The sequence below is a fragment of the Xyrauchen texanus genome, chromosome 43, assembly GCF_025860055.1.
Source record: "Xyrauchen texanus isolate HMW12.3.18 chromosome 43, RBS_HiC_50CHRs, whole genome shotgun sequence".
NCBI lineage: Eukaryota > Metazoa > Chordata > Actinopteri > Cypriniformes > Catostomidae > Xyrauchen > Xyrauchen texanus.
In genome coordinates, this window is record NC_068318.1 from 9,511,498 (window position 1) to 9,524,048 (window position 12,551).

The 12,551-nt window shown below is 37.8% G+C and overlaps 1 protein-coding gene across 2 annotated transcripts in view; it reads right to left on the reverse strand.

Annotated features, from left to right (window-relative positions):
• Positions 1 to 12,551, reverse strand: part of LOC127636180 (SH2 domain-containing protein 3C-like) — a 73,634-nt gene that overhangs the window by 20,852 nt on the left and 40,231 nt on the right. For both annotated transcript variants that reach the window (XM_052116603.1, XM_052116604.1), the window contains one exon: positions 966 to 1,094. In XM_052116603.1, coding sequence (XP_051972563.1) covers positions 966 to 1,094 — 129 coding nt within the window. The remainder of the gene's footprint in view (positions 1 to 965; positions 1,095 to 12,551) is intronic.

A 12,551-nucleotide genomic window follows, 5' to 3' on the forward strand; every position in this document is an offset into this window, starting at 1 on the left:
ACATATCTTACACAATGGTAAATCAAAGTGCTTTACTTAAATAATACAATATACATAAATCAATTTTAAAACCACTTAAGAACAAGTAATGAGAAAAAGGTATATATATATATATATATATATATATATATATATATATATATATATATATATATATATATATATATATATATATATACACACATTATGGTAATGAAAACTGGGGTGTAAAATGTCCTAAAATCCTTTCTATATAAATAGGCAACAATTAAGCATTCGGATGAGGGAGGAATGCGGAAGGAACAATGAAACATTTAGCTGAGCTTTCGCTTTGGTTGAAGTTATCTTAATATTGTATTTTTGTTTAACGCACATTTAGATTTTTCACAAAAATGTGTTCAAACAATTATAGATGGTATCCCTCTTTTTTTAGAAACTGAGGTACAAGTCCAAATAATTTTCGGAGGGTAAAAACAGCATGGCAGGTTGTTTTGCCCTCATGGTGTCGGCAGCTGCACCAATGCAAGCTCTTTTTATATTTTAAACTTGTCAAAGAATGTTCTAAAAAGTAAAGTAGAAAGGCCACAGAAGTGTTTTGTGTTGAAGTCTGCTCAGTTCTCCAGCAGATGGTGCTACAGCACATTTTCTGAGGTCAGAAGAGCAGCATGGGGGCGTATCGCCATGGTGACTGGATATAGTTTTTAATAGAAAGGGCTGGAGTTTCTCTTTACTCCAGCTCCAGTAGGAATACATTATGCTAATGCCCAGATGGCTACTCTCGTAGTACAGACAGCATGGGCAACGTTTGAGGGCTCTATGTTGAAAAAAATGACACACAAACCAAATCACAAACACAGACAGAAAACACAAATACAGTATACACGCAAAACAACTCACACAGACACGTTTTGTTTTCGAGTCCAGCATGCCAACGTTTCCCATATTAAAAGTGGCAAAAATAAAATGACTAATTAGCAAAACCTGACCTCTCGTGGGATATGGCCATGGTACCAGCCGTGGCTCCTCATGTCACTGCTACTGAGCTTGAGTTCCTCCTCCAGCTCTTTTCTGAGTTTCTCTGGGGGCGACTCCAGCAGGTACTTCTCCTTGGAGAACTGTAATAAACATAGAAAAACATAATATTATACAACCCTCTACGATCATGTTGGAGAAAGTAGTTTTTAAAGTTTTAAAGACATTTTTGTTTTTACTCGCCAGACTTTTGACGACATGTAAGCATAATGTAACTAAAAAATATTTTAATCACATTTTAGCTTTTTAAAAAGATTCAAATTTCACATTCTATCAGTTTATATGATGTCATGAAATCGCATTTTTTTATAATGATACATGCTATTGTCACTGTTTTAAATTATTATTATTATTATTTTTTTTTTACATTTTTAACAAAACAATTCACAAGGTACCTAATAATGAAAATTAGGGGTCACGATTGTGAAATTTGGCTGACAATTAATTGTCAAATTAATAATTGCGATAATGACGATTAATTAAGTTTTAAGGCTATGATGATTAATTGTCTGTTTCAGGTGTTTCATGAATATGATGATTAATTACCATACAAACTCACTGTGTGTGCTTCATGCACACAACAAAGTCATTTCTACAAATTTAGCTTGGGTCATATAATAAAGTAAGGGTATATGATTTCCTTTTCAAGCTTCAAAAGCGTATGAATGACAGTCAAATATAAAAGTATAAAATTTTTAATAATTAAAATAATATTTTAATTATCAAAATATGTCTAAATAACTAAAAAATATCTCTTATTTGTCCAGTTTATTATTGATACATTGGACTTTTTCAATGTGTCTTTTTTGTGTTTATTTTGTAACCCAGCCAACCTGTATAGCTATTATATTATATTATATTATATTATATTATATTATATTATATTATATTATATTATATTATATTATATTATATTATGAGCTACAGCATACTTGTAAGAAGTAAAGATAATTTAGACATAGATAATTTAAAACGGCATGTTTACATTCCCTTGTGGCAGGACCGGAAGTGAGTTGTGTTAGCAGTGTGGGAGACCCGGGATGGAACACTGTGTTGAAACCAGTAAGTGATCATGTTTGCATAATCAATGATGAGCACGATTCGGTAATTGCATTTTTCCCTCTAACATATTGTTGGAGCCATTTTAATGGTGACTATTGGGGGGTGCTGTGGGTAGCCATGGTAACCTATTTAGGTGTAGGATAAATTGTTACAGGTGTGGCACACAGCAAGGTCTATTGTTTTTGACCGTGAGCACTGTAAATGTGGTGTGTTTATTTGGAGGAGATAGCCTACTTTGCTTGTTATAATTTCATTTGTAGTTTGAAAATAAATGGATTGGCAAAATCCGATTTTTAGTTTTGGCCTTTTGAACGTTTTTGGGCATGCCATCTACACCGGAGCACACGCGTACATTGCTGGACTAAAAACAAACGGTATGCAAACACATTATATTTCTACTCCACTGATTGTTAGGTTTAGGTTTGGGGTTTGTGTTGGAGGGTTCAGTTTATAATATGCATTCCTCTTCACTGTATGAGAGTCTATACAGCTGAAAACAACTTGCTTCATAACTCGCTTTTAGCGCCCCTCCATGGAAATTACACCCAGAAAATGGAGATCATATGTGGCCAAACTCCCAACAACACTTACCGCTTTGGCCAAAGGGGGCAGTGTTTTGAAAATCTGTAAGCAAAGACTGACTTAAGCTAAAGAAAAGTCAACCCACTGTTTCCGATTGTTACATAAATGTTTCCGATGTTCATCATGAGCGTTACTGGCTGAATTCAATGCCCCGGTTAGTTAGCAGGCTAGTAAGTGTCTGAGTCCAAATCATCATTGCTTTTTATGTATGATAATGTTTTTTTTTTTTTTTTTTTGTTATAGAGTGAAGAAGTACTCCTTGCTGCAGACAGTTGCTACTGTTGTTGTTTGGGAAAACTTTACCATGGAAACCAGACATAATCCCGCCCTCTGTTCCCTGACATAATTGGTTTCTGCGTAGAGACCAGCAAGCTTTTGGGGCCAGTGCGGAACCAGGGTACTGGCCCTGGAATGGCCTTTTCTGAGGTGGAAATGCACGTAACAGTTTGAGAATACGCACCAGCCCAGGAACCCGAACCATGTAGTTGGAAAAGGGCTATCTGATGGTCTCTACCACTCTCGTTTTAAGGTAAATGGAATAGATATCTGCTTCCTGTCCCTCCGATCCTCTTTTACAAGGGGAACAGGAGAAGATGCTAGATTTCAGCTCTTCCACTGTCTTCTGATTGGTCGTGTGTGTATGTGTGTGTACATGTGTATAAATGTGAGTTAGTGAGGCAGGGTCAAGTGTAGGGTGTTATTGCTTTGCTTCTGTCTCCAGGGCAAATCCACTACCTGGGTTTAACCAGACCTCTCTGTTATCATATATAGGTGTTTGTAATTGTCTTTCACTGCCTGAAGATGGCCACAAGGTATGGTTTTCTGCTCTCATATATTATGCATTTAGGACCATGGGGAAAACAAACAGTCAGCGAATTATATGAATGAGTTCATATTGACTTATGAGAGGTGCCTTTCATAGGAGATGTAGGAGCCATTTGCAATTTTGTGAAATTCTTTCCTCAGTGGCCCAACTTTATTAACCTTTATTTGAGGAGTGAGTTGGTGTTTTTAAATTTCATTCATACCACATTTCCTCTTTTAAGACCACAAGAAATGAAGAAAAGTAGATCAAATAAGAGACAAGACGAGATGAGAGCAAATGAGACAAGATGAGATTAGATGAGAAGTGAAAAGACGAGAAGAGAGATAACACGAAGAGATGAGAAGGGAAGATAAATGACAAGAAATGATGCAAACAAATGAGGTGAGAGGAGATGAGAAAGGAAAAGATGACAAGAGATGAGACTCAAGTTGTGATGAGAACAAATGAGACGAGATGAGACAAAATTACACATTAGAAGAGATGAGAGGAATATAAATGAGTCAAGATGAGAAGACAGGAGATAAAGGAAGAGAAGAATCGAGAAGAGAACAAATGAGATAAGAAAAGATGAGATGACATAAGTAGAGATGAGAACAAATAAGAAAAGAAGGGAAGAGAGGAGAAGAGAAGAGAAGGTCTTTAAAAAGATGAAAGTGAGGTTGAAAGAGGGCAAGCTGATCTCTATTGTTCAAATGCTGATCTCTGAAGACTCCAGAGAGACACCTGGACTGATTCAATTACTTTTGCCCCCCTAAAAGGTATATTCCAGGTTCAATACAAGTTCAGCTGAATCAACAGAATTTGTGGCGTAATGGTGATTACCACATAAATTGATTTAGACTCGTCCCTCCTTTTCTTTAAAATATAAAAAAAAAAAGAAGCAAAAATCAAGGTTTCAGTGAGGCACTTACAATGGAATTGAAAGTGCCCAATTTCTGGAGGGCCTCACTGGAACCCAGTTGTGTTTCCATGTTTTATGGGAGCTTTTCATAGACATAATGGTTTTATACAGTACAAATTGTATATTCTATCCTCTAACCCTAACCCTAAACCTAACCCTCACAGAAAACATTCTGCATTTTTACATTTAAAAAAAACAAAATGTCCCCACAAGGTCAAAAATTTCAGGTTTTACTATCCTTATGGGGACATTTGGTCCCCACAAAGTGATAAATACATGCTCTCTCGCACACGCACACACACACACACACACACACGCACACGCGCGCACACACACACACACACACACACACACACACACACACGCACGCACGCACACACGCACTTTTTTTTATATAATTGTGGGTACTCTCCATAGACTTGCATTTTATGGATTTTATACTGATCTAATGATAATTTCTATCCCCTAACCCTACTCCTAAACCTAACCCTCACAGAAACCTTTTTTCATTTTTACATTTACAAAAGAACCATTGTTTAGTATGTTTAATATACCATTTCCCTCGTGGGGACCGCTGGCTGGGCCCCACAAGGTAGGTGATCTCAGGTTTTACTATCCTTGTGGGGACATTTGGTCCCCAGAATGTAGTAAAAACATAGCACACACACACACACACACACACACACACACACACACACACACACACACACACACACACACATGCACTAACACACAATGCAAGCATTTTACTATGTAGACAAAACTCATCTGGCAAATGTTTTTGGGGTATTATTGCCATAACCAGCAGCTAAAGACTAGTGATGAACCGATAAATCAGCTTGTATTTGGCCATTTGAAATGTAGCTACTGACAGTTTGTCAATAAATTGCCACCCTGCTCTCTAGATATCGGAGAAGATGCTATTTTATATTTGACTCAGAGATGAAGCTGAAGGGAAAAAGTTCAGTTCATTTATTTTGTCATACTGTTGTGTTCCAGGGTGTTGATAATTCACTCAATGAAACAAATTTTCAAAAAATAGAGGTAACCTAAATACATCATATTGATTATGGCATTATGTTAGGACCAAACTTTATGATCTAGAATTTGGCTTTTTTTTGCTAATATGAGTCAGTCATTCCATTTGGAATACAAGTAACTATTAACACTTGTGTTTTGAGAACTCGTTTGTTTTGATGTTGAAGCATCAAAAATTGTCTAGTTTTCAGTTGCTTTGTAAATTTGGACTCCTTCCATCTTCAAAAGACTGAAAATCTTTGGATAAATACAGACACAAACACCAACCCTACACGTGTTTTATCTCCAGACCCCCATGGCTTGTCATGAATAACATCCAAGCATGATTCATCACCCAGTTTCACTCAGCACCCCCATTCTCTCCTCCCACCAATCACATCGCTCCATCTAACCTGACCCTCATACCCTAATTTCACCTCCACCAATGAAAGGAACCTGTGTAACCAGTCAGATCCCGTGTGATTGAGTACCGCTGCGTCTTGGTGAAAGGAAAGCATAGATGCAAAAAAACCATTAGGCAAACAGAAACTGCACATATGGCAGATAAAGAATCTTGGGTTAGCATCTAGCATTGAGTCTGCTCTCTGGGGTAGAGCTAATCCAGTTGGCCCTGGTGAATGCTGACCCAATGCTTTCAGAGATAACGGGATGGCTGGTGTTAAAATCACCTGCCACACAGATCTAGAATTTGATTTAGGGGAGATGAAAGCTCTATGCATGTACACAAAAGCATTTGCGATTGCTTGGACCACTGTACTAAACCACTGCAAGTACGCTGCCCTGTTGTACATATTTGATATGTTTTGTTTTACTGTGGCATCGACCCTTAAATTCTGTAATTCAAGCTAAATGTACCATCTTGAAATTTTTGCAAATCTGTGGCAGTAAGGGGCAGTCAGTGCAACTCCAGCTTTACTGTACAGGCAACGCACCAACAAGAGCAACAGGCAGCACTGTCTTCCACAGATGATTCCACAACAGAATGCGTTTATAACTAGAGATGCTGTAAACTAGTGAGACTCAACACAATGATCGCAAAAATGCTCAGAATGCAATTTACACTTGCGCTGTGTTATAGATTAAGTTTAGATTAAGTTTCAGGCCATAGTGGAAGATTTCTTTGACACTTTCAAGTTAAAAGGTCCATAAAAACTTTAAAAGTCCAAAACGTCTTTAGACCCCTGCATTCTATTTCATTCTGCTGAGCTGCATCTACACACGTCATTTGTGCTTCTCAATGTTAGGACAATGACTCAAGGTTTGAAGATAAGCCACATTAAGGTAATTGGCCAACGATAATATGGCATTTTGATTATAAATTGATTTTACAATATAATTAGTAGGTTTATTTTTGTGTTTTTTTGTCCAGTCCTCGGAATCAGTTCTATATGTATACAGACACATACATACAGACCTATGACCCAGGGGTCCTGATTTTAAGATGTGGTCCATCTGCTGTCCATGTGGTGCTGTTGTTCCCTTATCCCACTTTAAGCCATCTTAAACCCCACATTATGCCCTCATCTCTGAGATAAACCATACCTCTATATAACATCCCTATATCCATCCTTCTCTACACCACCCAAACTCTACCAAATCCCCAAATCTGTCATCGCTGGTCTTCAACCCAATATATTACATCCAAAAGTCTTTCAAACACACACCCCTTGAAGTGTAGTGAGAACATATGCAGGTGAACATAGGTCTTAGATGTATCTCATATGATTATTTGCAAATAACTATCAGCATACAGGTACCTCCGGCTCCCATTTATCTCAACCTCCCGTTGATCATCATCACGCCCTCCTCCTTGTCACAACATTACTAAAACGCAACCATAAAAGTAGTCCATAAGACTCGTGCAATATATTTTGTATCTAATTTTCTGAGGCAAAGATCTCATTGTTTCAAGTTTGATAAAAATGTTATCCTACATTCAAAGGCATTCTAAGGGACTTCACAAAAGATTTCACTACAGAGCTGACTAATCTTTAAAAGCTGAGGCAATTTCACTGTAAATAAACACTGCATATATTAATCCAGAGGGTAAGACAGTTTTCATCTCCATCCTTCTATTAATCGCTGTCCTAGAATGCCTTGAGGAACTACAGCACAGGGTTAGTGCTCAGACTGCAGAGAGAATGAATCTGGAATCATTTTACTAATGCATGTGAAATGATGCACTCTGCACCGTGAACTGATATGTAAGCACAGTATGATGTCCAACCCCCTAAAACGTAATCTTTTACTGATCTCAGATCAGTTTCTTTATTCTAGATCTAAACCAGATCTCATCTGTTCAGCAGATATGAGCTTTAGTAAGTTTCTATCTCATGTGAGATTCCATAAAGCATTGAAACACCCTTTCATTGTGCTCACTGCATTCATATTTACAGCTCACACTACTCCAGTCCATCTCTCTTTCTCACCCTCCACCTCTTCATATCTTTCTTACATAAAAAAAAAATGAGCCTTTATAGCAATATTCTCCTGGAATCAGGACATTCTAATCCAGCTCTTAGCGTCAGGCCTCTATTTCTCTATCCTCTTCTTCCATCAATTTCTTGCTTTATCTCTCATTCTGTCTATCCATTGCACTTGTTTCTCCCTCTTGTGCTTTGCAGATAAACTTTGGTCTAACAACTCTTGACTGTGAAGTCTGTGATCTTGTTCTCCACCTGTTTTAAGAGCTAAAGCAGGCTGCAGGGTGACCATCTGTTCCGCAGATAACACGTGGGTCTACACTCACACACAAATATACAGTATATAGTCAGGGGTGAATTATGACTCGCAAGGGCCCTGGGGCCAATTTCTATTTTTGGGGTTCAAAAATAGTGGTCATTTGCTCATTTTTTGGAGACATCCTATTCTGTTCGGAACAACCCCACAGCTTGGCTACCATTATTATTCTTCCATTGAAAAGTCCTGCTAAGGCATCATTTAAGCCTTTTCAAAGAGTCCAAAAATCCCCTACTACATAACATTGACAGAATATTTAAATGAGCTACAAGTCTGTTTTGGAGCTACAATTCTTAATTTCAAATTTTCTTTTGAAATTAAAAGATTTCAGCTTGAGCTTGTTCATCTTTGCCTGCCAATCATATTTCAAATATAAGCGCCTGCTACCCTTGCCCTGGCAACGATTCTTCCGGCATCTCTCCACCTCCCCATCTCCACCTTTGTTTTGCACAGTGCCTATACTAATTATTCCCGATTTAGTCCAATATTCCAGGGGGGCTCTCAGAGCTCAGGCCCAGTCCCGCACTTGAGCAAAACTTTCACAAAAGCCCTTTAAAGGTATTGTAAGCAATTTTAGCTTTCACGTGACTGAGCCTTTGAATTAGCCACGCCCCCTCATTCAAAAACCCCACCCTCCATAGATAATTTTGAGTCCAAATCCGAACAAAATAGCAGCATTGTTTGTCCCTGTTGTTGTCAAATTCAACAGTGGCACAATAGCGCCCTCGACTGACAAACATTTTGAATCATAGCCTCAATGATTTGCTTCAAATACAACACTATGAGAACGAGCAAAATGATTGACAGGTGAAAAGGATCACTGTCCGCAGCCCACAGAACCATTTTTGATTGCTGTTTACAAAGTGTACAGCTGCCACAGAGAGAAGTGAGATATCTCATGACACTTATTTCATTAATATCTTTAAGGGAGTAGGAAAATATTTTGCATACTTTTCCATAAAAAAAAAATGCTTATAGCACCTTTAATCTGCTTCAAGCTGCTCTCTTCTTTCATGTAAAAAAATTCTAATTCTAACTATTTTAAACTTTCAGACAAGGTTTTTCCAACCAATATTATAGTCTGTCACAACAAACTTTAGAAATCTTGCTTAATCAGTACTTTTGAACCATACAAAGTAAAATATCTGTATTTTCTTTGTTCCCAACCAAGTTATTTTTTGTAAGGTAGGGCAAACATGCAGTTGTAGCAATGAAGAGTATAATAAAGGTTTTTGTTCGACTGCCCTTTTATACAAAGAATCCAGCTTAACCATATAAAGCCTAACATATGAAATAATTGACCTTTTATTTTTTAAACCTGTTTAAAACAAATTTTCTTTAAAATAATGACATTTAAAGCACATGTTGCTTGAATTTAATAAATATTAATATTGAAATATCAGTAAAAATATAAACGTTATTGTTAATTTTACTTTATCATAATCAGCAAACTTTTCACATAAAAAGATGAGTGCATTAAAATATAAGGTAGCTATTTTGGAAATTATTTTACAAGGTCTTCTACTTCCAGAAGAGCATGGAAACTTTCACCAGGCGGAATAAAAAAAAGAAATTTGAAACAGGAAGGCAAAAGGTTCTTTTAAGATGCCTCCCCAGGCCCCTGGTAGTCAAGGGCCCTTGGGCACTGGCCCCATTGGCCCAGTCCGTAATTCACATATGTATATAGTGTGTATATACACACTCTCTAAAAATCAATGAGCTTACAGTAAATCATCCATTGTATGTCTCAGTGATGGTATCAGATGGAACACAATACCATGGAACACATGGCACTAAGGCAAATGGCACAATACATCATGGCACTGAATACTACTATTACATGTACCATGGTATTTACATGGTATGCAAAAAAATCAATAACTCCTCAAAAGCAGTATTGCCATGGTGTGTATATAACTGTTTAATAAAATTGTCCAAAAAACATGACTTGCTTTCAAAATGAACTATTTTATGTCATTTTGTAGTGCAAGTAGAATATTTACACTGAAAATGGAACTAAAAGAAGTGTACAACAAGTACTTGGATGATTCACTTTTTCAACTGTTAAAAAGGAGTGTGGTATTTGACACTTCATACACTTGGTGCTTGCAGCTTGCTGTACGTAGCGGAAGGGGTAGAGTTACCTGGCTGTGTTGTTTGTTTGACAAAACTGTTGTAAATAATGGATAATGTAGTAACTAGTGAAATATCAGTGAAAACAGCACCTTTAGTTAAATACTTTACCATCAACCTATGCTTTGTGAATATGGCTGTTATTTGAGATACAAATGTTGAACTGAGGTTGGCTAATGTGCTACAGCTAGTGGCAACACATTGCATGCATTTGAAAAGTCAATTACATCAGCTGTTAAATTGCAAATGTTTCAGTGTAGTAAACAACATTAAGTGTTGCATTTGGAATGATACCACGATACATAGTACAGTATATTTTATAAGTGCATCGTGTATAGTGTGTCATTTGGGACACAGTTATGGTAGTTGCATGGCACCTGGTTGAAAAAAATCTGTCCAAAACCATGGTAGAATCATGGATGGTACCATGCCCAAACAAACATGGTATGGTACCATGATAAAACAACATTGTAGTACCAAGATACCATGTCTAAAAAAACATTGGTAGTACTTTCGGGTACATTTTAGACAACACACTCAATACAAACACAAGTGATGTGATACAAGTGACACAACAACCTGCATTCCATCTTAAAAATGGAAATACAGGAGTTTCAAATGTACAGCACAACCTCAGAGCAGAGCAGTAATTAGGTCATCTCCATCCCACCCGCCATTCCTGTTATTGGCAACCCTCCTGGCCTATTAAAAATGAAGGAGCAAACTTTAGCATTTTGATAAAGTCCAACGTCAAAAAACGCATGCATTCTCCTGTCACACGCAATCAGTCAGCTGCATGCCACCGGGAGCATTTTGTTTTGCTGTGCTCACCCAAGGATCACACAGGATGTATGGAAGTATGTTTGTGTGGGTGTAAGAAAGAGGGTAGCATATCATGTGCCAACATTGTGGCCTCAGCTTTCTGAAAGCAAACACCTAGGCATGCTGTTGTCATGGAAATTATTCTTCATCCCCTGAGTTGGGGCTACTGAAGGTCGGATGAGCTGTGTCTTGGGGAAATTAATGGGAAGACAGTATGAATGTGGGAAATGGGGGTGAAACGCAGGTTGAATATGAACGCCCGTCAGCCAGCTGTTCTGTCCACAACATTAGGTCTCCACGCCATGTCAGTCCCCTGATGCACTGTTCTTGCTCCAAGCATGTTGGGAATTCAGGGTGTGCTAGCACACATTCCATTTCAATCATGTTTGCATAACATGAATGCTTCCTGTTGTCTATCTAGCCTTGGGGTTTGAATGATTTCCTATAATGATTGTTTCAAATGAGATTGATAATTAAGAATCAATTATGAATTAACTTCCACGCCTCCAATTTGACTCAAGAACATTGGGAATTACTGGAATTTGCGGCTGCAGAGAGTGTCTGCGCACTTGATTGGCTGTCCATGACTATATTTTCTTTTCATGCCTTTTCTTCAATTAAAAAATTTATTTTGCTATTTGTTCAGTTTACTTCATTTTAACAAACTAAAACAAACCAATTCTTGACCATTTTGTCTAAATTATTGCATTCTATCCATTTAAATTTGTAAAATTGAAGTTTACTTAATCTATTTGTGTGGGGACTACATTAATACCTTTTGTGGTGTTAATTTAACATTTATAATACAGGGCAGGGGATTTCCACTTCCCAGTTTGCTTTACATGGGACTGAATTGGGAGAACAAGTGGTGAAAATAATGTTTTCACAAATGTTTGAGCAAGATGTGGGTATGAGGAGATTTGTTAATGCTTAATGTTCTGTTATATTAAATAAAATTCTGTTATTTAAAAATACTCTTTTTGGTGGATACCATTGTGGTGAAGAAAGGCATATATGGGGGGACTGGGTAGCTTAGCGAGTATTGACGCTGACTACCAACCCTGGAGTAGCAAGTTCGAATCCAGGGTGTGCTGAGTGACTCCAGCCAGGTCTCCTATGCAACCAAATTGGCCCAGTTACAAGGGAGGGTATAGTCACATGGGGTAACCTCCTTGTGGACGCTATAATGTGGTTCTCGCTCTTGGTGGGGTGCATGGTGAGATATGTGTGGATGCTGCAGAAAATAGTGTGAAACCTCCATGTGCGCTACGTCTTTGCGATAACGTGCTCAACCATCCACGTGATAAAATGCGCGGATTGATGGTCTCAGAAGCGGAGGCAACGGAGATTCGTCCTCCGCCACCCGGATTGAGGCAAGTCACTATACCACCATGATGATTTACAGCACATTGGGAATTGGGAATTCCAAAGCTGACA